The sequence below is a fragment of the Stegostoma tigrinum genome, chromosome 21, assembly GCF_030684315.1.
Source record: "Stegostoma tigrinum isolate sSteTig4 chromosome 21, sSteTig4.hap1, whole genome shotgun sequence".
In the NCBI taxonomy this organism is placed as follows: Eukaryota; Metazoa; Chordata; class Chondrichthyes; order Orectolobiformes; family Stegostomatidae; genus Stegostoma; species Stegostoma tigrinum.
Window position 1 is genome coordinate 14283270 of NC_081374.1, and position 24338 is coordinate 14307607.

General features: G+C 43.7%; 2 protein-coding genes across 7 annotated transcripts in view; one reads left to right on the top strand and one right to left on the bottom strand.

Moving 5' to 3' along the window:
- LOC125462833 (prickle-like protein 1) overlaps positions 1 to 9284 on the top strand; it is a 169352-nt gene extending 160068 nt beyond the window's left edge. For all 3 annotated transcript variants that reach the window (XM_048553256.2, XM_048553255.2, XM_048553254.2), the window contains one exon: positions 7087 to 9284. In XM_048553256.2, coding sequence (XP_048409213.1) covers positions 7087 to 7919 — 833 coding nt within the window. In that variant the 3' untranslated portion in view covers positions 7920 to 9284. The remainder of the gene's footprint in view (positions 1 to 7086) is intronic.
- Positions 9285 to 9959: 675 nt separating this feature from the next.
- Positions 9960 to 24338, bottom strand: part of LOC125462834 (daf-12-interacting protein 1-like) — a 79938-nt gene continuing 65559 nt past the window's right edge. For 3 of the 4 annotated variants that reach the window (XM_048553259.1, XM_048553258.1, XM_048553257.1), the window contains 5 exons: positions 23387 to 23509; positions 21471 to 21551; positions 15502 to 15621; positions 14370 to 14486; positions 9960 to 11383 (listed from right to left, as the gene is read on the bottom strand). In XM_048553259.1, the coding sequence (XP_048409216.1) occupies positions 11192 to 11383; positions 14370 to 14486; positions 15502 to 15621; positions 21471 to 21551; positions 23387 to 23509 (633 nt within the window). In that variant the 3' untranslated portion in view covers positions 9960 to 11191. The remainder of the gene's footprint in view (positions 11384 to 14369; positions 14487 to 15501; positions 15622 to 21470; positions 21552 to 23386; positions 23510 to 24338) is intronic. The other variant, XM_048553260.1, reaches the window with a different exon arrangement.

Genomic DNA, 24338 nt, shown 5'->3' on the forward strand with positions numbered 1-24338 from the left:
CCTCAGGAAGGACATACTAGCCCTGGAGCGTGTCCAGCGGAGATTCACACGGATGATCCCTGGAATGGTAGGTTTAATGTATGATGAACAGCTAAGGATCCTGGGATTGTACTCATTAGAGTTTAGAAGGTTGAGGGGAGATCTAATAGAAACTTACAAGATAACGTATGGTTTACAAGGGGTGGACGCTAGGAAGTTGTTTCCGTTAGGCAGGGAGACTAGGACCCGTGGGCACAGCTTTAAAATTAGAGGGGGTAAATTTAAAACTGAAATGAGATGACATTTCTTCAGCCAGAGAGCGGTGGGCTTGTGGAATTCATTGCCGCAGGGTGGAGTGGAGGCCGGGACGTTGGATGCCTTCAAGGCAGAGATCGACAAATTCTTGATCTCAGAAGGAATCTAGGGCTACAGGGAGAGTGCAGGCAAGTGGTGTTGAAATGCCCATCAGCCATGATTTAAATGGCAGAATGGACTTGATGGGCCGAATGGCCTTACTTCCACTCCTATGTCTTATGGTCTAAGCTGAATGTAGTCCTTAGACATTTCTCCCAGGTGGCTATATTCCTTAGAAGGGAAAAATGTTTACTCCAGGCACCCAAGTGGCCTATTTGGGCTACAGAGTTGACAAGATCAGGTTACAACCATGGTAACATAAAGTGAGGGTGACCAAAGGTGCCCTGTCTTTCATGTCTGTGCCAGAGCTTTGGTCTTTCCTTGGGCTGGTGAATTATTACAGAAAGTTCATACATAACCTGGCGTCCACCTCTTGAAAAAGGGTCAGCCTTGGAAATGATCATGTAACCAAATCATAGATTTAGGGAAGTGAAGAAACTGCTATCATCCTGTAAAGTGTTGGCACACTATGATCCCAAGGGAGACCTGGTATTGACATGCAATGCCTCCCCATACAGTAGCAAGGCAGTATTAGCTCATAGGTGGCCCAATGGAGAGGAACACCCAATAGTGTATGCATCCAGGACTTTGGCTGATGCAGAGCATAAATAAGCCCAGATTCAGAAGGAAGTTTTGGCAGTGATATTTGGAGTCAGGAAGTTCCACCAATACCTTTATAAATGTAAATATGCATTAATTACAGACCACAAACTCCTGCTGGGTCAACTTAAAGAGGATAAGCCAGTGCCCATAGTTTTAGGCCGAATGCAGCAGTGGGCCCTAATACTAATTGCATACACACTGTAGAGATTCTATGTGAATATAGTTACAGATTGACACATCAACCAGAAGGCCAAGTAGCAAATGTAGATCATTGATCCACCTCCTGCTGGCAGATACACTGCTGGTTGTACTGCCACTGGAAGAGTCTGTAATGGTTTTAAATTTTCTAGCCACACCTTTAGTTGCAGCTGACAATATCAGGGTTCAGACCCAGAAAGAGCCTGCCCTGTCAAACCTGTAAAAGCTGGTGATAGGGGAAAGACAAGGGCCATGACAACCAAAACTGAAATCCTTTTGGACCCCGAGAGACCAGGTTACAGTAGAGGACAGCATTTTATTATGGGAAGCAACAGTGATTGTCCCGAGGAAAGGTTGCTACCAGTTACTGACTGAACTCCAACAGGGTCACCCAGGGCTTTCCAAAATGAAGATGTTGGTGAGAAGTAATATCTGGTATCCAGGACTGAATGCAGACATTGCCACGTTGGTTGGGCAGTGCCAACAAGTACAAAGGTTACCACCAGCACCATCCCACCTCCCCCCCCCACCACTTTTCTAGGAATGGCTGTGTAAGCCCTGGACTCAGTTACACATCGACTATGTAGATCCTTGCAGTGGCTCAATGTTCTTCGTCATTGTGGATGCCCACTTAAAAAAGATGGATGTACATAAAGTTCATTTGTCAAACATTGGGATGATGATAGAAAACCTGCGAGCATCTTTTGCGATACATGGACGCCAGGAAATGTTGGTCACAGATAATGGGCTATTAATTACCAGCAGGGAATTTCAGTATTTCCTAAAGTTAAATGGCATACATCACATAAGGACAGCTCCATACAATCCATCATCCAATGGTCTGGCAGAAAGAGCAGTCCAAACTTTGAAGGCAGGCTTAAAGAAACAGCATGCAGCTACACTAGATACCAAAATGTCCCAGTTACTATTTGAGTATAGGACCAGCCCTCATGCAACTACAGACAGAGCTCCAGTAGAGTTTCTAGTGGGGAGAAGACTCCACACCAGGTTGAATCTGTTCTTCCTGGAGCTAGGGGTGTGTGGACGAAGAGTGAAACAGTATCAGAAATGCCAACGCTGGACACAAGACACCGGTAAGCAAGAGGAACAGTTTACTTCAGGGGACCAACTATGACATAGGAATCTGGGAATACCCTGTATGGGTAACGAACATGGTCATCACAAGGTCAGGTCCAGTGATGTATAAAGTTCAGGAGGTGCGATGGTCTTGAACAAGCTTGTGGACAGTATGAAAACTGCGAACTCGCAAAAAGTGCAGGAACAAAATGTACTCAGCTTCTCGACACAACTGTTCCAGAACCCATGGGTTATTCCTTCCCATCATGCATTGAAGATACCTCAGAGTCTGAGATGGACTCACTGCCTCGATACCTTGCTGTCTGTCCCTTGCTGTCTGAAGAATCAAACAAATTTCTTCTGAGATGCTCTCGGTGCAAAAGACAGAATCCCTTTCCCCTCCCCCCTTTCTGAAGAAGGGTCTAGGCCCGAAATGTCAGCCTTCCTGCTCCTCTGATGCTGCTTGACCTGCTGTGTTCATCCAGCTCTACTGCTTGATATCTCAGATTCTCCAGCATCTGCAGTTCCAACTATCTCTTTACTTTTTCTCTGTCATTTTGACTCTCTTACTACATTTCTATATTCACTAGCCAGCTTCATCTTGGTCTGAAAGTCTGTCTTAGATGCACAAATGAAATCATGAACTGACAGAGCTGCAAAATCTGTATTAAATAGCCACAAGTGACTTACTACTCACCAATGCTGCTTGATGCTCACCAACACTGTAACTGCTATAGTGACTGGGTTAAGAAACAAAAGAAGGATTTTGCATTTATACAGCACTTCTCACAAACAATATCAAATATCAAAAGCATTTTGAGAGTGTTTTTGAAATGTGGTCTATATTAGAATGAAGGAAACAAAGCAGCCAATGTAGAATCCTTCGTGTGTAAAGAGGCCATTCAGTCCATACCAACCCTCTAAAGAGCATCCCAGTCCCCTAACCTATTCCTATAACTCAACGTTTCCCATTACTAATCCATCTAGTTTGCAAATACCTGGACATTACAGGGCAATTGAGCGTGGCCAGTCCACCTAGCCTGCACATCTTTGGGCTGTGGGAGGAAACCAGAGAACCCGGAGGAAACCCATGGAGACGCAGAGAATATGCAACTCCACACAGTTACCCAAGACTGGAGTCTAACCTGGGTTCCGGGCACTGTGAGTCAGCAGCGATAACCACAGAGACAGTGTGCCACCCATGTGCACGAGCAAGCTCCCAAAAAGAACCATGTGATCATTCCATCATGATATGTGTCCTTTTGTGGCATTGATGAAGGGGATAAATATTGGCTAGGACACTGGGGATAGCTCCCTCTGTCTCTCTGAGTTAGAGCCATGTGATCTCCTACATCCACCTGAGCAAGATGAGACCTTGGACAAAGAACTCAGTATGTTCAACAGGACAGTAGTTCCATGACATTGTGCTGGAATCTTGATCTTTGTGCTGAAGCCATGGAATGGGACTCGAATCCAGAAATGCAGAGGCAAGAGTTCTAGCTGTTGAGCTACAACACACAGGGTAAGGGCATCCCAACTTTCTATGTGATGGGAAAGCTACGTTTAAATATTTGTCCTTGGTCAAGGGACCCATAGCCAAATTTCAACTGACAAATTCCAGCACAACATTATACAAGAAATAAAAAATATATAAAAACAATTGACATTTTAATGAATATAAATGAAGCCAACTTTTCAAACTTTGTATGCCTTTCCGCATAAATGCTGTAGAGGGAGTGGGCTCAGAAGTAGGCTGGGGCCCAGGATGAGCCATGGCTTTGGGTTTAATGAACGCTGACCTTGCTTTTATTCTTCTTGGTGCAAATTCCAAGATGGTCTCAGCAGAATCCAGATGAAAGCGTGTGTCAGAAGCAGGCTGCCTTTCAGCCTGTCTCAACTGGCTTTGTGGATATCTATTTATTTACGGGTCAGAAGAGGAAGTGGTGGAAGAAGGTGAGCACAAATCTCCAGCTAAGTCTCAGGGTCACACGCTCCCTCTCACTTCTGACCTCCTTCGTAGACCCATTTGGACTCACTCTTTCTCGGGACCCTTAAGACTCAGTCCTTTCCACACAAAGTCAGTCCCTCCAACTCAGGCCTGTGAGATTTGAACAACTTACCAATGTCAGGTGGTCAGGAATGTGTGAGGACATCTCGCTGTATGCTGTTTAATGTTTCACCTTCAATGACAGGCTCTGTGGCTGCCAGTGATTTTCCTCATGGTTTCTCCAGCTCTTGCCACCACCTTGTGCTCCTTTAAGGGGTGGTGTCTGCATGAGAGGGAGGCAGAAAGAGACAGAAGGGGAGAACATCCACTGATGGAGACAGAATGGACCCAGTCAAAATGAAAGATCAATCATGCACCTTCACACTGGTCACTGTTCTTCCAATCACGGGCCATTTCTCGTTATTATTTGCGGTTCATGAGCTAACATTGATCAAAACAACAGCCAACATGGGAGAGAAGGAGTTTGTTATTGGATTTACAGCAAATGTCAATTCCTTCCTGTGTACCATGAATATAGTACTATGGGCCCATGTACCATCACAGAGGGCCCATATACCATAGAGGTGTCTTCATATACCATCTCAGAGGCCCCATATATCATCAAGGAGCACCCGCATGCTATCACAGAGGGCGCATATACCATTTTAGTGGACTCATATACCATTTCCACAGCATATATACCATCTCCGAGGGTACGTATACCATCTCAGTGGGCCTATTTATAATCTCCAAGGGCCCACAGACCATCTCAGAGGGTCCATAGACAATCATGGTGGATTCACATACCATTTCCAAGGGCCCATGCCATCATGGTGGGCCAGATCCTAACACATTCATTGATGTTCTTTAAGGAAGGAAACTGCTGCTCTTACCTGGTCTGGTGTACATGTGACTCCAGACCCATAGCAATGTGGTTGATTCTTAACTGTCCTCTGGGCAATTAGGGACAGGCAATAAAACCTGGCCTAGGCAGCGATGCCCTTATCTCGTGAATGAATAAAAAATGTCACGGACCTTGGATACCCATTGGAAAAAGCCTGCTTTAGAGCAAAGAACAGAAAAATTTAAAAATGTTTACGTCAATGTTCAATCAATTGTTTAAAGTCCCCTCTACATTAATCCTCAAGTGGTGAAGGACAAATCTTCAATCATAGGATAAACCACATATTTTGGTGCTGGCCAACTTCATGCTAAATTCTGCTCTACCTGCAACAGAGTTCCCCTCAGTGTGGAATGAACCACGTCAGAGTTTGTACATACAGTCCTCAAATGTTCATAACTCACCTTTTTCTTTTGTAATAGCCAAATAACAGTGTCAATCGTGGCTTACTGAATATATGAATTAGAAGCAGTCGACCATTATGCCCATCAAGCCTGCCCCACCACTCAGTAAGGTCAAGGATGACCTGTTTGTGTTCTCAATTCCATGATCCAATCTCAACCTGATTACCTTCAATTCCCCAGCTGAAGAAGACTATTTTCCTCTGCTTTTAAAATATTCAATGACTCTACCACCATTGTCTTCTGAGACAGAGAGTTTGAAAGTAACACAACCCTCTGACAGAACATCTCTGTCCTAGAAGGATGACTCCTAGTTTTAAAACAGTGACCCCTAGTTATGGACTCACCTACATAAGTGAGCATGCTTTCCAAATCCACCTTGTCAGGATTATTCAGGATCTTGTAAACATCTACCAAGTCCCCCCTTACTCTTCTAAATTCTAGGAGAAAAAAATCCAGTCTGTCCATTTTCCCAACACCTCAAGAAACTAATCATGAACACATGAGAATACACTAATGAAGTGCTTCAAGAACAGCTTCCTCCCCGCTGTTATCAGACTTCTGCATGGACCTCTCAAATGTTAATTCTGATATCTCTCTGCACCTTCTCTGCTGCTGTAACACAATACTCTGCACTCTGTTCTGCTACCGAGATGAACTTTGCATGGTCCGATCTGCGTGTACAACACACAGATCAATACTTTTCACTGGATCTTGGTACATGTGACAACAGTAAGTTGAAATCATAAGACATCCCATTAATTCCAGGCACCAATTCAGCAAATCTCTTTTGAACCATCTCCAATGGATTTAGATCTTTTGTTGAAACTTTACTGTTGAGTTTAGCTAAAATTCATGTAGTTAGCAAGTTTCAAAAGGCACAGTTTGCAAATAATTCTACATGTTGAAATCCTATTCTTTCGAAAGTTTGAGATGAGTGAGTGTATTAACCATTTCCTTGTTTCTTATTACAATGTTCCTTATCCTCCCAAGATAACTCTTAACTCTTAGTGCATTGCATAAAAAGAGCCCAGAGAGATGTATTTCTTGCCTTGCCTTTGGCTCAACTTCAGAAAACCTTTTTATTTAAATATTCACTCATTAGATGTGGTACATTTATTACTCATCCCTGACAGCCCAGAAAGCACTTAAGAGTTAACTACTTAGCTCTGGTTTAGAGTTGTAAGTGTGCCAGCCCAGATAAGGATAGTCCATTTCCTTCCCCAAAGGGCATCAGAGAACCAGACAGGCTTGTGTGACAATCAATGACATGATCACCAATAGACCAGCTTTTAATTCTAGATATTTACTGCATTCAAATTTTATCATCTGCCATGGGACTTGAACCCATGTTCCCAGAACATTAACCCATTGTTCTGGGCTACTAGTCCAATGACATTGCCACTACTCCACCACCTTTCATTAAATGGTGAACTAATTTACTGCTTTCTCTTAGTAATCCGTAGAATGAAATGGAAGGAGACATTTTTTTAAAATGACCTAATGACTTTAATTTCTTCCCCAAGGGACTTCCAATGAAGGCAAGCTGCAAAAACCACTCAGGCCTGACCAAGAATACAACCATGAGGCAGAAAAGGGATTTGAAATGCAGAGCAAGTTTGGAATCCTTAAATCTTTCCCTCATAAAAGAAGCATAGAGTTCCTCCATTCCTTGAACTCCAAGCAACCAGAGGGCACCGCACAAATGTCAAAGTGGAAGCAAGAGTCCCTGTCTCCAGTGAGGAGGACTGCAGCCCAAATTAGACCCCAGCAAATCACATTTTGTGATACCGCTTTTTCAAAGCCCAAGGGAAGATCCAGGTGTCACCAGACACCCATGAGCGAGCAAACTCGAAGGAAGGTTTACAGGCATAAAGGCAACTACCGTAGCCACCGCCATCACTCCAGAAGAGTTCAGAGATCATGCTCAGATGAGGCTCTTCACACGATCACCGAGAGGTCTCTGGAGAGTAAGAATAACAATACTTTCTTGGAGCATTACAACCAGCTTGTACATACAGCCACATGCCAGAAGCCCCAAGCTAAGCGCTCCCATAACCAACAAGCCATTTATAGGGAAAGCAATAGTGGCCTTCAGAACATCACTTTGAATCACTTCCTTGGCCTATGCTGTGAAGATGACGATGGCTGCTGCTCAACATGCTCCTCCTCGTCCTCTGATTCCGAACAGGAGGGCTATTTTCTAGGACAACCAATCCCACAACCCAAAACGAGCAGTGCTTGCCGTTTGCGGCAGGAGCCTTGTCAATCGAATGCCGCGCCTGACATCATGATGGCACAGAGTGCCAAATCACACAGGAAGAGAGAGCACAAGAACAAAAACTGCACCGTTTCCTAGGCAGCCTCTTCAACGCCATTCCGAATGAGTATTTACACCTGGCACTGAATTAGATATTCCAGAATCAAAGATGGGTTTTAACGGATTGTTTTTCCTGGTGACTTACAAAAGCCTTGTTTTGATGACAATTTCTCCCCCATGTACGCTGGGTGCAGTTCCATTGCTGGACTAGTTTCTCATTGCCAATAGCTGTGCCCTGGTACCATGCTTAGCCAGTCAGTGTGTAAGTCTGGACAATAACTGTAGCACACTGCTCTGTCACCAGGAGATTATGAGAGTTACATAGAGACAGTGCAGCACTAAACACAAAGCACAGAAATGGAATGTTGGCTGATTCACTGCACCCTGGTGCCAGCAATAGTGATACTATTGTACTACCATCCCAACTGGAAACAGCTAAATCAGTGCAGCAGGAATTGCATTTGGGACTTCCTGCTCTGTACGCTAATTTCACCAACTGCACCATTGGTTCTTCAATCCCGTTAATCAACACTTTTGATTTAATTACCAAGTCATTTTCAATCGGGCTGTACAAGTCAGTATTCTCCATCTACATCCGTTCCATTAAAACTCAGTTAAGGTCACATTCCCTATGTAATCAACCCTACTGTTATTCTTCGGGCAAAGACACCAGGGTCATTTGTGATGCCCGCAACAGTCCAGTAGCTTGCCAGCATTGCCTGCCAAGGTGATGTATCAGCGTGTTCATGTATTACTTGAAGCAAAACCCTGCAGATGCTGGAAACCTGAAATACCAAGAAACAGATGGGGAAAGATGATAAAGTTAAAACTTCACGTCAATGAAAGGCCAGCAAACTCTCTTCATCAATGCCAAGTGTATTCAGGAGTTTCTGTTCATCAATTCTGATTTTATCCAAACGTTACCATTCTCTAGGTCAACTCGTCATTCCAGAAGCTGCAACATTTAAAACACACTAAGCTGGTTTAAATTTGTGAGCTCAACTCCCCAGTGGGCATGGAGGCCTGCTCCTGCCAAATGATTGGAGGAATGGGGTGTAATGTGTGCAGCCTCTGAGCCATTTGCCCATTTCATCCCTAATCAATTTGACTAACAAACCATCACTACTGGATCTGCAATGACCCTAAAGATGACATTGCTGAAAATTCTGTAAATAAAAATATCATACTTCACAGATTTACTTATAAAAATCATTTTATATACACTTTCTAAACAGCATATGCACATTTAAAGACTGTGGATGTTATTTATGCTCCCTAGCTGCACGTATAAGCTGAACAGAAAATGTTTTAATATTTCAAGTGTCACACACACTTATTTACAGAAGAAACTGTAAGAATTTGTTGTAATCTGATGTCAGAATGACAATAAAATGGTTGTAAAAAGATTGCTGCAAAGGAGCCAGGTTAGTTTGGGCTCTGATCCAACTTATTTTCTTTTGTCTTCACTAAACTGTGCCTGAGTAGTCAGGTTTCTGCAGCAATCCTGAGAGGGGTATAAAAAGGCTTAGAAGGAAAACTTGCCCTATTCATGGTACCCCAGGGGCAGCCTTGGGGTCACACACCAATTGAGATCAAAATGGGTGCCTCAGGAAGTGGGGAGAACAACTCATTTGGAGGAGAAGTGGTAACGAGGTGGGGGTGGGGCAGAAAGACAAATGAAAAAATGACAATAATGGCAACGCAGCTGGTGACAACACATTGCTCAGAAATCGCGGCGTTAAACTGAAGCATAAATCAGTATAGGCGAGTCGGATGAAATTTCTGTCTCATTGTGGTGTCAATGCTGCACATTTTTGGGCCAGTTGAGAACAATTAGACTCTCCACAGTTTTGCATCACAGTTATTATTGTGGTAAATATTTTCCAAAGAAAAACATTCTCTGTGTGGTTGGAGTCGGAAAGACATTCATTTGTGATGGCTGAATAACGTATTATAAGCCAAAGGGAGGGCCAAACAGATGGTCTGTGGTCCACTGGAACAAAAGCAGGGGGAGAAAAGTTGGATGGGGGTGAAGCAGATCGTAGATCAATAGCTTGATGAGAATTCAACAGGCGCATATTTTTCAAAAACATAGCTTTATTCTTTTGCAACAACAATAATAGCAGCAAAGTGTTTAAAACCTTTCTTTCTGCCCAATGACTCACTGGAAAATGCGAACATTTCAAAGTAAACATGGGCAGGAATCATTTTTTGATCTTTGGTCTACACTTGTCCATGGATCACAGGCAATCTGTCCTGTCATTTGGATCCTAACTATGTGCCAGTTGTCTTGGCAATTTTTTTTTAAATGTACAAACTGAACAACAGAAGTGTTGCCTTTTATAAAAGAAAGACAACTGAGGCATCGATCATCACAATATCTATTTCTTTTCATCACAATGCAATCAAATTGACAGCCAAGGAGATCTACCTCCTGCCTCTGCTATGATTTGCCATTTACAGGTGCCCAACAGCCTAGTTAAATGGTTGCATTTAAAACGTACAAAATGCCTCACCAGCGTAATTAAATTATGAATATAATGAATTCCACAGTCATATGGAACAAGATGCTCGCAGCTTTGAGCCCTGGTGGCTGTGAAGTCGCTTTGTAGGCGGGACGGGAACGGACGCGCTGCAAAATGACGGTCGTGTCCTGGCGCTAGGATGAGCAAAAGAAAGGTTTGTGGACAACAGTCCTTCCAGGGCAAGCGTGGGCACAGGTTTCCCCCACATAGTCATTCACAAATTGTCCCGTACACGAGGAGGGTCATGCGTGACCCGCCCACCGCAAAAACATTCAAAATGAGCGCGTGTTGAAATTAACTGGCCACACATGACAGCAAAAAGAAATTAGCAAGAGAAAACCGTCTGCAGCATTTACTTGTTGGGAATTTGTGGCGATGTTGGGCAAGGGCAGAATCAGGCTCTGTCATGATGACTTCCGAGGAACAGCCACACAGCCTTCAGGAGGAGGGGGATGGGGTATAGAATACTAGAGGGCAACGAAATTGTCAAACTGTAGATCCAACGGGAGCAGAAATTCAATGATGTAATACAGACTTACATTAACCTGTCAATTGCACGTATCTTCCCCTGTGGCTCAGACTGCCTGCAGTCAGTGACCCCTGCCCTTCTGAGAGATAGCCACATGCCACTGGAGGTGTTATATGACCAAATCTCTCTTCCCTCCCTCACCCAGAATTTCAGGATGAAAAGGAAGAAAAATAAATTTTGGCAGCGGAAAGTGCACGGAGAAATCCAGCGAAAGGTACAAGGTGCCCATGTCAAATTGTGGCTTTAAAGGAACAAACTCAGCTTGAATTCTTCGCTGCATTTGCAGCATCGTACTTTGCAATACTTTTCTTCAGTTCTCCCAGGCAGCGTTCACCGATCAGCCGCAGACTCTTCCTGAGTGCTAACTGGACCTGCTTCTCGATCGTAGGATCTTGGTTGACCAGTTGTTTTGCCACAATGGCAAAGGCCTCACAGTCCAATCTGTATGTCTACAGCAAAAAGGAACACAAAGTCAAGCAATGAGCAGGTCCAGAATCCTGTGTTAATACTGGTTAAGCTGCATTATTACAAAAAAATTGCTTGCCGTGTTTTCTTATCTCAGCAGGGCAAATAATAGGAAGGTGACAACATGAACTCTGTGAAGTGCTAGCAATGTCACTGGGCTGGTCATCCAGTGACCCACTCAATTCTCTGGAACCATGTGTCCTCATTCCACCTTCACAGGTAGTAGTACTCAAATTGAAAGCTAGTATCGATAAAGGTGACCAATCAAACCATCATCAACTGTCATAAAAACCCATCTGGTTTACTAAGGTCTTTCAGCGAAGGAAATATCCTGCCTTTACCCTGTCTGGCCTATACGTGACTCCAGACACATAACAATATGGTTGACACATGACTGCTCGCTGAAATGGCCCAATAAGCCAATTGGTTCAACAGTGGGCAACAAATTCTGGCCTTGCCTGAGACAGCCATATCCCACCAAAGGGTAAACAGAAATGGGCCACAGAGGTCCCTGAGGGAGGCGATGGTAATTATTGCTCCTGATTCCAGACTACTCTGGGAGAAGTGAACATATTTGGTCAGCAAATCCTAAATTTGTAACATTGAAAATAGAGTCCTAACTATTTCTTATTCTTGGATGTTCCAAATGATTTTTGCAAACACAGTATAGTGTGATCTGAAATTTCCTGATTGGGATTTCCTAAGAGGGTGGGATACATCAGATCTGTGGAGGGCAAACCAGCAAACAGGTCCTTTTGTTGATTCACTTCCGGCCACAACACCAGCATTATTTCAACCAGTAAATCTTAATGTGAGAAGAGCAATAATGAAGTTGTTGCAAATGAACCATCTCAAGGTCGACATGACATTCCATGGCATAGAATAGTGAATATGGGCCACCACCTTAACTTAAACATAGGGAATGGGCTTGTTTTCACACTGGAAAAGGTAAAGCTAGGAGCAATGCCAGGAAATTTCTAACAAACAGGCTGCTAAGGAGGATGGAATAGTCAGATCCGGGAGGGATTTCAACTGGTCGCAGAGATGTTCAGCCACAACGTTTTCTAGATGAATAAAGGATTCCTTGGTACAAGAATCAAAAGTGCTGGAAAAGTTCGTCAGCTGAGGACAGAAACAAATTTAGCGTTTCGCATCAATAGGAACAGTTTCAATGCAAGGTCATTGAATTGGGTTGTTTAACTCAGATTATCCCACAGATGTTGCTTTGCCTGCTGTGTTTTTCCAGCATATTTTCTGTCCTATTTCAGGTTTGCAGCATCTGTAGAATTTTGGCTTTGAACCATTCTTTGAGTTCAGTGGAGACTGCTAGTGTAGTTCAGTATCATACAATGTAACACTAAGTCCAGTGTCTCTCATCCTTCTGTGTTTTATCCTCTTGTACAATTAAGTGGGCAATCACACAGAAACAATACAATTAGGCCTTTATAATTTATATCTGGGGAGAAATTTTTATACTTGAAGTAACACCACTGTCAAACCATCTCAGCGCTACAGCAGTTCTTGCATTCAATGGACCTGAATCCAGGATTGAAATGGCTCAAGCCAATTTCACAAACTGTTCTTAATGATATGAGCAAAAGTCATTATTTACTTGGTCTAGACACAAACTCCGCAGACATCTGTGAAAGGCTAGTCGGTCAGTTTAAATCCACGTCATATGGCCACTCATCAAAAGAGAGGTAAGAGTAAGCGAAACATGGTTCGTAACAACAGACATGACAAACAAATCTTTCTGGGTGCTCCCACACACATTGACCTTGTTCCCCATATTATCTCTCCACCTGTAAAGCACAAGTCACGAGTGTGGTGGAAGAGTTTTCAATTTACTGGACAAATTCAGGTCCAACAACACGCAAGGACGTGACCCAGGTCAAAGCAGTCTGCCTGACCAGCCGTTCCATTTATCACCTTCAATGTTGATGCTCTCCGCCATGGGCACACAGTGGCATTGAATCTTAATGTGAGAAGAGCAATAATGAAGTTGTTGCAAATGAACCATCTCAAGGTCGACATGACATTCCATGGCATAGAATAGTGAATATGGGCCACCACCTTAACTTAAACATAGGGAATGGGCTTGTTTTCACACTGGAAAAGGTAAAGCTAGGAGCAATGCTAGTTCAATCTCACTTCCCATTTCCAACATGCACTGCCGCAACCTGCCAAGGCTCTTCTCACAGCACCTTCCAAACCCACACACCCAGAAGACCAAAGGCAGCAGATGTATGGGAACACTATCAGCCATATGTTCTCCTCCAAGTGACATGCTTTTCAACCTTGGAACAGATCATCATTTAATGATTGGGCAATATTGAATGGGCAATTATGAAGACATTGCAAATGAACCATCTCAAGGTCTACATGACATTCCATGGCATAGAACAGTGAATATGGGCCACCACTTTAACTTAAGCACAGGGAATGGACCTGTTTTCACACTGGAAAAGGTAAACCTAGGAGCAATGCCAGGAAATTTCTAACAAACAGGCTGCTAAGGAGGGTGAATAGTGAGATCCGGGAGGGATTTCAGCTGGTCACTGAGATGTTCAGCCACGGGGTTTTCTAGATGGATGAAGGATTCCTTGGTGCAAGAATCAAAAGCGCTGTAAAAGTTCAACAAGTGCCTGTTCAGCATCTGAGGGCAAAAACAAATTTAGCGTTTCACATCAATAAGATGTATTTCGCTCCACTGTCACGAGGACAAGAACACCAGGAACTCTGTTCCTAACCGCACAGTGGGTGTACCTAACTGCAGCCATGTTCAAGGAGCCACAGATCCTGTGAGTTAATTTTAAAAAAGATCATTTATTCTCTCTGGGCAGGTGATTTCTTAGTGATCACATCTCCATTGTTCCACTAACTCAAGCTCATTTCCAAGTGACACTGTTCTACAATGGGTTTGGGAGGCTAGGAGGCAGCAAAACAGAATAGAAGATTATACATACATACCTTCATCAATTTGTCTCTTTTTGCCAAAATTAAAGCAGACCGAGGGTCTTTATGGGTCTCGTTCTTGGGTCGGTCTTTTTCTGTTGTGGCATCTGATTTGGAGACGTCCTTACTAGCCTGCAAAATTAAAGACATTACATTTGATTATCCCATATTCTCATAAAGTGCAATAATGGGAAACAATCTGCCAGACTGATATGAGACATAGGTGCAGCAGATGGAGAATCAGTGGAGGAAGCTACACTGTGGTTATTATTATTAAATCCACATGAAGTCTACTGGCCATAAGCACATCTACTTTTGTGTGGAGAGAAGCAGAGAGAGCACAAGGGCACATGGGAGAGGGAGATGGAGAGAAAAAAGTGGGTTCTAATATCTAGCAGCATGAGGCAATATGGTTCTGTTTCTCCAGCGAGCACTCGAGAATATCTGAATCCAGTACTCGCAAGAATACGTCAAGCAGTGCACACAGTCCTGTGGTCTGCTACTCTCCCTTGACTTTCAAAGGTGCGATTCGTTTAATTCATTTACTTCTCAAAGGATTAAACAACGTTGGGTATTGCAGACCCAGGCTGGCCGACAATCTGGTGCTTTCAGTGAGGGTCGCATGTTGCAAAAGCAAGGTCCCGGCCAGCTATCAGCGTGGGGCTAACTATATGAGTGCATCCTCGCTGAACTGAAGCACAAATCAGAAATCCAAGTCGAAACACAGTGTTCCCAATTCACTGGCTAATGCTCCTTTGTTGACCTTTTCTTTACCCTCAAAGATAACCCTCCACTGAAATCCAGGAAATCCTTTCCAATCACACTGTGGGAGTACCTACAACACACAGACTGCAGCTGTTCAAGGAGAAGGCTTGCCACCAAACGAGAAATAGGTAATTAATGCTGGCCTAGCCAGCAACACCTACACACCACAGATTAATTTTAAAAATCATTTATTCCTCACACTTGGAGAATGCACCAAGTGGCTGTGGAGCTCACTATGTATCTTTGAAGGAGAGAGAAGATTAAGAGAGAGAATAGAAGAAGAGAAACTGTTCTGATATGGCAATATACATAATTTAGTTTGTATAATTCCAAGAAATAACAATTCACTTACATAATGCAAAATCCTTTTTGAATGACTTACCTTACTAACTTTGCAGCCAGTTGCTGAGGCACTGTGAGATTTAAGATCTCTACTAGGATGCCGACTGCCTTCCTTGTTCTGTCCTCCATTCTTACAAGAATGTTTTTTCTGGCAATGGTGCTTAGAAGAAAGAGGGAGGAAGGGAAGAGAACAAAATAACATCAGGCTCCATTCCCAAACAGACATGGTTCACAAAGAGTGGATTGGCCACCCGTCCTTCCAAATTTTCACTTTTGTTAAAAGTTGTGAGAATCAGGCCAAGCTCTCCTCTGTGGCTCAGCTTCCCTCCCCCTCCCCAAAGTGGTCACCACCATGTGTGAACAAGTCTCATCAAAGTCTGGCCCCACTCTCTCAAGATCTAAACAGGTGGAATTTTCTGTCAGGGCTCACAGTGGAGTAACTAAAAGGGAAAGTTACAATGGACTTACCAGACGACGGGGCTGTTCATTCATCAGAGACTGAAGACTGGTGGTATTTTAACCTCTGGGTCACCATGACACAGGCAAGGGGAGAGGTTGAGAAGGAGAGTCCTTCAATGATATCTGGTGCAGGAATCGAACTCATGTTGTTGGCATCACTCTGCATTGCAAACCAGCCCTCAAGCCAACTGAGTTAACTGACCACCACATAACTAGGACCACTGCATTGCAACCAGGTGAGGCAAACATTCCTCAGGATTCTTCACCAAAATGTTCAGCATCCTTTAGCTTCGTATGTCCCAGAGAGCTGTGGATGCTCAGTTGTTGACCATATTCTGGTTGGACATTGGTACATACTTTGTGATGAAGGGGATCAATGGATCTGAGACAACGCTGAAAGGTGTAGCCAAGAGAGAAGTACCCACTGGATCTTACTGACAGATTCAGCAGGCCATCTAGTTCATAGGCCTACTCCAGCTCCTAATTTCTTTTTCCATTTCCTTCACTAGCTCAGGGACATTACGTTTAACTAAAGCTTCAGACCCACCTCCACTCTGCTCCAACCAGTTGGTAGACATCAGCTGAGCAGAGGCTAGTTAGAAAAAAAAGAGCTTGCATTTGTGTAACTACTTCTAAAACCACAAAGGATTTTACAGCTTTTTTTTAAAAGCTACTGTCACAAGGTAGCAAATGCGGCAGTCATTTTCTACACAGCAAGCTCCCATAAACAGCAATGTGATAGTGACTACATTGTGCACGGTTCTGGTCGCCACACCACAGGAAGGATAGAACATAGAACAATACAGTGCAGAACAGGCCCTTCGGCCCTCGATGTTGCACCGACCTGTGAACTAATCTAAGCCCCTCCCCCTACACTATCCCATCATCATCCATATGCCTATCCAGGGACTGTTTAAATGCCCCTAATGTAACTACTTTGGCAGGCAGAGCGTTCCACGATATGGAAACTTTGGAGAGAGCAAAGAAAAAGTTTACCATGGTGTTGCCCAATTGGAGGGTATGAGCTGTGAGTGGAGATTGGACAAACCTGGTTTGTTTTTACTTGAATGATGAAGGATGAAGGGCGATCAAATAGAAGTTTTCAAAATTAAGAGGCATAGATAGTCGGAGATTTTGTTTAGCCAGGGTAAAAATGTTAATCAGTAAGAGACATAGATTTAAGGTAAAAAAGGGTAAGTTTAATGGAAATGTGACAGGCAAGTTTTTTTACACAGAAGATGGTAAGTGCCAGGAATCCACTGCCAGAGGAGGGGTTGGAGGCAGATACAATAGTAACATTTAAGAGGCACCTTGACAGATATATGAAATGGCAGGGAATAAGGGGATATGGGCACGTAGAAGCCAAAGATTTTTAGCTTAGAAAGGCATCATGTGTCAGCACAGTCTTGGTGTTCCTATGCTGCACTGTTCTTTGACTGTTGATGAAGAGATAAACATTGGCCTGTCCTGCTCTCTCAGGATACCAGAGAGAACTCCGAAGCCCTGATTCAAAAGGGTACCCAAGAGAATGTGTATGTCTATCTGAAGGCCCAAGCAGGGCCATGATTCAGAGCCTCATTCAAAGCACAGTACCTCACGGTGGACCATACTTGGGGCATCAGGACTACCTGTGCTCAAGTCTCCGGATTAGGATTCAAATCCATAACATTCTGATTCCAAGGCAAAGTGCACTCACAGAGCTGACACCTAACTGATCTAAATTGGGGCACTCCTGAGAGCCGTGGCTCAATAGCAGATGACTGATTCTGTTTATCCCTCAGATTTCGATGAAACGTTTGTATCTTTACTTTAAAGTTACTTGAACTTTAGATAGGGGATTTTAAAATTCTCAATGCTAAATTTTACGAACAAGATTTCACTATTAACAGAACCCAATAATAGAAACTGGCCATATAAAGTGAAAATTTAACTCAAGCCACTAAAGATTTCTCAGATTTGTTCTCTCAACTACCGCTCCCTGCCGCTCTTTGTAACCTCAAGTAACAGTTTTCCTTGGAATGGTAGAACTGTAGATCTACAGTGGAATGAACAGCCAGAGAAAGTGATAGATGCAGGTGAAGTTACAACATTTAAGGCATCTGGACAGGTTCATGAATAGGAAAGGTTTGGAAAGATATGGGCCAAGTTCAGGCAGGTGGGACTATTTAAGTTTGGGAAACTGTTCGGGGTGGACGGGTGGAACCAAAACATCTGCTTCCGTGCTGTGTGACTCTACATAAAGTGAACAAGTGTGAGAGGGTTCAAGTTCCTTACGTTTTTGTCACTAATGTCATTTCACTGATGTGGTAATTCATTTTAATAAAGTATCTAAAACTTCAGAAACTGTGCAGGGCATGTCAAAACTGCAAAGCAATGGAAAAGTTGACCATGAAGCAGGACAGCACACCCTGAGTGTTTTATACAATCAGCAGAAAGCACATATCAAATTACAACCATTCAGCTCCCTTCACAACATACCTTGTAGCACATGGAGGATTGAGCAGAACTTTGACATGAAAATCAAGAGGCAGCCTCACACTCCAGCTCTGGGAGGCAACTGTCCAGGACAAAGGGACCCAAAGGAACTGCACCTTTCCCAACTTCAGGATATTGCAAAGAGGCTTTGATGGGTAGGTATGGGTGGAATGGGGAAACATATCTGCCAACTTTGTGTGCAGCATGATCCCATAAACATAAATGACTCCAGCATCTGCTTTCCCTTCCAAGGCTGAGGGATATATATTGACTGCATATGTTTTGAAAACTGTTCTACACTTCTTTGAACAGTGCTATGGGACTGTTCATAGCCCTCACAGAGAACCTCAGCTTAGCATCTCATATAAAAGCTGGCACCTCTCTCAGTTCAGCATCCCCTCGGTAATGCATTGTCAGCATTGATTTCTTTGCATCCAATCCTCAGTCTTGCTGCTGAAAGGCAAGAATGCTACCAACTGGAAAGCTTACTACATTCACGTCTGGAGTGAACGGGTTGTTTGATAAGGAACGGTTGGGCAAGTTAGGATGGCATTGACTGGAATTTAGAAGAGTAGGGCGTGGCTAGCTTGAAACAAAAGGGATCTTGAGGTCTCATCAGGACGGGTGTGGAAATGACAAACTCCTCTTGTGGGAGAATGTAGTACCGCGGGGGGGGGGGGGGGTCACTGTTTAAAACAAGGTGCTGCCCATTTAAGACAGAGGGGGAGAATTTGTTTCTTGAGGGAAATGTACATCTTTGGAATTCCCTTCCTCAAAAGGAGATGGAGGGAGTATTTGAATGTTTTTAAGGCAGAGGCAGATGGGTTCTTGATAATCAAGGAGATCAGAAGTTATCAGGTTATCAGATCAATCACCAACCCAGTGAATGGCTCAGAGGTCTCAAGAGGCCAAGTGACCTACTCCTGCTCTTAATTCATAAGTTTGCAACCAGGATATGACACGTTTCCTTCAGCAGCAGAGTCTAATCAAAGGGGGAAAGGCCTGAAAATGAGAATGAGGCCAATCAGAGGAATTGTCAGGAGGCACTTCTTCAAAGAGTAGTGGAAATCTGAAACATTGGCCAAAAAGCTGCTACAGGTAGATCCATTCAAAATTTCAAAACTGTAGTTGATATGTTTTGGTTTGGCTTTTGTTGCAGAACTGAGGTTGGTAGATGCTGTAAGGTACAAGCCAGCCATGATGTAAATGAATGGCAGAAACAGGCTTGAAGGGCTGAATGGCCTACTCTTATACCTAGGCCTTATTTCTCAAGATCTCAAAAATCAAGGTCTTGATAAGGCATCTTATAAACTTTTCAGCAGTGATTTCTTTTCTCTTTTAAGTAAAGGGTGGATTGCTCCGATAAATATTTATCGAGTTACATCATAGGTCTCAGTACGGAGCTGTGCCAAAACCTTTATGATCCAGGTTGTGTTTGAAGTGCAAACTTTCTGAACTCACATCACACACCAGCAGACCTGATTTAAGACTCACTTTGGCTCCAGGTGTCCCTGAACCAAAACCCCAGAGAGATGGAACGTACCTTTAAACTCAAATTTTTTTTTAACTTCCCAGCCTAATTTCTAATACACATTTCAAACTAAACAGTTGGTACACGTGATACAAACACACAACAGTTACTGTTCCCCCCCAGTTGACGACAAAGTAATTCTCAGCATTTGGAGTGTCCATTAGGTTCCTGTCTGCCCAGCCCAATTATTATCCGTGCTCTGGGGTTGACATTTCACAATCTGTGCTTGCATCAGGTTTCTGTCCTTTCTGATGTGTTGGATCCTTATCTCTCTCTGCACCGACTGGAAAAAAGGTGCCCTCTGCAAGGATGGCAGTTTTCCCCTTGATAACTGGCAGCCTTTCGAAAGTTGGGCCTGGAGATGAGGTGTGACAGGATTCAGAGGGGCTGTACTGTCCTTGGAATGAGACCCTGATTGAGGGGCAAAACTGAGCAAGGCATGTTGCACACAGAAATGTTTGAAAACCACCACCCCATATAGCTCTAACCCAGCACCCCAGGCAGCCCCAGCCGACTGCCTTACCTAACTCCCTGGGCGAACCATCTGTAAGTTCCCCCCACACCACCAATCTCTCCCCCCAAAGCTCCACCTGGAGTACATCTGCCAAACATTCAATCAAAAGCACAGATAATTAGTACACTGCTCCTGATCCTTTTAAAGCTTTTAATGCAAAATACAGCAAACTTTGTTTTAATCGGTATCTTAGGAACTGGCACTCTTGATAAACTGGCAGAAATGATATCCTTCAAATATTACAGGTTTACCATATTATCATGACCTTTGCAATGTCCAAGTAGTCAGCTGAGGGTGCAAGTGTAAAGGCTCTCTGCCAGTAAGTTTTATTTAAGACAAGGTTGCATTATTATTTAAGTGATTGACACTGTAAATAAAGTATAACAGTACAAATAACTCCTATATTACATTTCTATTACTTAGAATCATAGAATACCTAGTGTTGGAGCAGGCCATTCAGCCCACCGAGTCCACACTGACCCTCTGAAGTGCATCCTACCCAGACCCATCCCCACTCCCCTTACCCTATCCCCGTAACCCTTCATTTCCCATGGCTAACCCATCTAGCCTGCACATCCCTGGACGCTATGGGGCAATTTAGCATGACCAATCCATCTAACCTGCCCATCTTTGGACTGTGGAAGGAAACCGGAACACCAGGAGGAAACTTACGCAGACATGGGGAGAACGTGCAGATTCCGCACAGACAGTCCTCCGAGGGTGGAATTGTAGCCAGGTGCCTAGTGCTGTGGGGCAGCAGTACTAATCACTAGTGCATGTGTCACCCTAGTGCATGTGATTTTAAATTGATTAGATGGACATCAACTGAAATATTTAATTAATCAGTACACTCCTGGTCCGTATGCGCCAGTTAATAAAAAGTTTGCTGTGTAAACTGAGAAGTGAATGGGAATTTCCCTGTGAGTGGAGCTGACTGTAAGTGTAAGAGTTGTAGAAGAGTTGCAAACTCACATGTCAAGGTAGATGGGCAACCCTAGAGGGGCGTGCCACCAGTGTTCGCTTGACCCACCTGCATTTGCAATTCCACGTGGCAGATTTCGTAAACGCTGGGAATGCTGACACGGGCATAGAGTGCAGGATGGAAGTGAAACTGCAGTAACATGAACAACAAAGGGACAGAATACAACGTAGATACTTCTAACCCACACACAGCACCATAATTATCACTGTTCCTCAGTTTAACGGCATCACTTGACCAAACATGTACATAGTTTAAATAAAGAAGAGTTTAGATATCTGAACCATCGCATCCCAGTTGACTTCCACCCATCAATATTTTGGAATTAACAATCCTGCAACAGGTTTGTTCTTCAAGTTTCATGGGTAGTCACTAGTGCTCACTATCAAAGTGAGCCCCAACGAGAGCAAAATATCAACTCGTCACTATTCTGCCAATCACTCTCAACAACTAAGCTCAGCTCTGAGCACTCTTACTCTTCCAGGTTAAGATCACCACAAGCTCTATCCCACATGACACGCCCAGCTACACCAGGGCAACATTCTTTGTTCTTCACATGTGAGCAACGCTGTCAAGGTCAAAGTTATTATCCATCTCTCATTCCTTGACACTTCAGAGGACGTTATAGTCGACCACAATGCCTCGGCTTGTCCAGGCTCTTTTCCCTGAAGGACGTGAGTGAACCAGCTGGATTTTACAACATGCCACCAACATTTCTGGTCATTTATCTGCTGCCAACCAGGACTTAAGAGGAATACTCACACCAGTTTCAAAATTTGCTTTGAAATTCAAAATCTCTGAGCTATCAGAACAGTAAGGCCCAGTTTTACAACAGTGACTATTTCAGAAATACTTCACCGCAAAGGATTTGGGAGATGTCAAGTGGGACAATTTGGCAGAGTCCACGGACACAGAAACAGAATTACCTTTTCGAGCCCAGCATGGCTCTTCCTTTCTCCACAGATGCTGCCAGATCTGCAAAGTTTCTTCAGCAGTTTCTGTCTTAATACCGTACCTAACCACGTATGCAATTCTGAAATCAATTGAGCTGACCTTGTACGACAACTGGGAGAGTTGGATTACCTTATAAAATCGTGAGTGCCCGCCCAGATTTATTCTCTACCTTAAAGGTATTGCCATGCACTAAACGACAAGCCGTACTAAAATCCAGCCAGAAGGGTCTAGGCCTGAAATGTCAGCCTTCCTGCTCCTCTGATGCTGCTTGGCCTGCTGTGTTCATCCAGCTCTGCACCTTGTTATCTCAGAAGTTAACAGGTGCTAGCTGTTACACCACCAGCCAACAACACTGGAGTTGGATTTGCATTAGAAATAACAAATGGTCTCAGGAAATACAATAGCCTCTTAACAAATAAAAACTGAAAGAACTGTGGGTGCTGTAAAACGGGAGCAAAAACATAGTTGCTGGAAAAGCTCAGCTGGTCTGGCAGCATCTGTAGAGGAGAAAACAGTGTTACCGTTTCAGGTCCGGTGACCCTTCTGCAGAACCGGACCCGAAACGTTAACTGTTTATTCCTTCACAGATGCTGCTGGACCTGCTGAGCTTTACCAGCCTTTAACAAAACTGTTCAGCACATGTTACACCTGCTGTCAGCACAAACAGAGCTATACGAATTAAATAGCAATTACGTGCAACCTGTGCTTTCTGCTAATTCTGCTTCCGTGTTGAACACAGAAACTCCTTCAAACTTTTATTTATGAGGGAGTGCAACCACATAGGCATTAATATCTTCCAATTCGCTTGGAAGGTTTCTCCTTAACAGTCGCTACTGATGTGAGAGAGAGGATAGATTAACATTAGATCATAAACGGCAGACACTTCACTCGAATCACTGTTTATAAAATTTAAAGATGCTCAGTCAAAAATGGCTGCTAATGCTTGCTTCATTCATTTGCTTCTGTCAAGGGTAGTCAGGCCCTCCCAGCTTGCACTCACTTGCAATACTTACAACGTCTCTAGAAGTAGCAGCATTTAGTGACAGCTGTTCTCCTTTAAACTTGTTGTTTGTCTTCTCTCTCGTTGTTTTTGCTTTCTCTGTGTGCCGATCCGGTAATTCTCGAAATATATCATCCTGAAAGGAGGGGGAGACAGAAAAAAACATATAACACACACCAGGTTCTTTTTGACAGTAATCACAATAAGAAAGAATGATGCAGGTACAGGAATCAGGGAAGAGGACTTGAAGAAATTACAGTCGAGAGGGAGGGGATATTAGCGGTGTCGCTGAGCTGGCTTGTTCTCATTCAGACATTTCGTCAACATGCTAGGTGACATCATCAAACGGAGCCTCCGATGAAGCGATGTTATTCCACGCTTGGAATTTATACTGTCTGGTCCATTATGGTGAGTCGTGTCATTTCTGGTTTTGATCTGTCTGGGTTTGTATACACAGATCAAAACCAGAAATGACACAACTCACCATAACGGTCCAGACAGTATAAATTCCCCCAAGTGTGGAATAACATCGCTTCATTGGAGGGTCCACTGATGATGTCACCCAGCACGGTGACGAAACATCTGAACAAAATCCAGACAGCTCAGTGAGCAAGTCAATAGCCTCACCCACCATTCGAGCTACAGATCCTTACCAAAACTATAAAGGGCTTAACATTTGGTAGGGCCTCACGCCTGGATCTATCCCAGGCTGCTGTGAGAGGTGAAGACATTACAGGGACCGTGACAATAATTTTCACATCCTCTCTGGACAGGAGGGGTGTCAGAGGACTGGGGGACAGCTGATGTGGTACCATTATTCTAGAAGGGTGGTGATTTTATCTCCAATTGGAGAGGCAAGGATTAATCAAGGATACTCAGCATGGCTTTGTCAGGGGAGATCATGTCTGATAAATTTGCTTGAATTTTTCAAGGCAGTAAGTGAGTGAACAGATGAGGGTGGTACA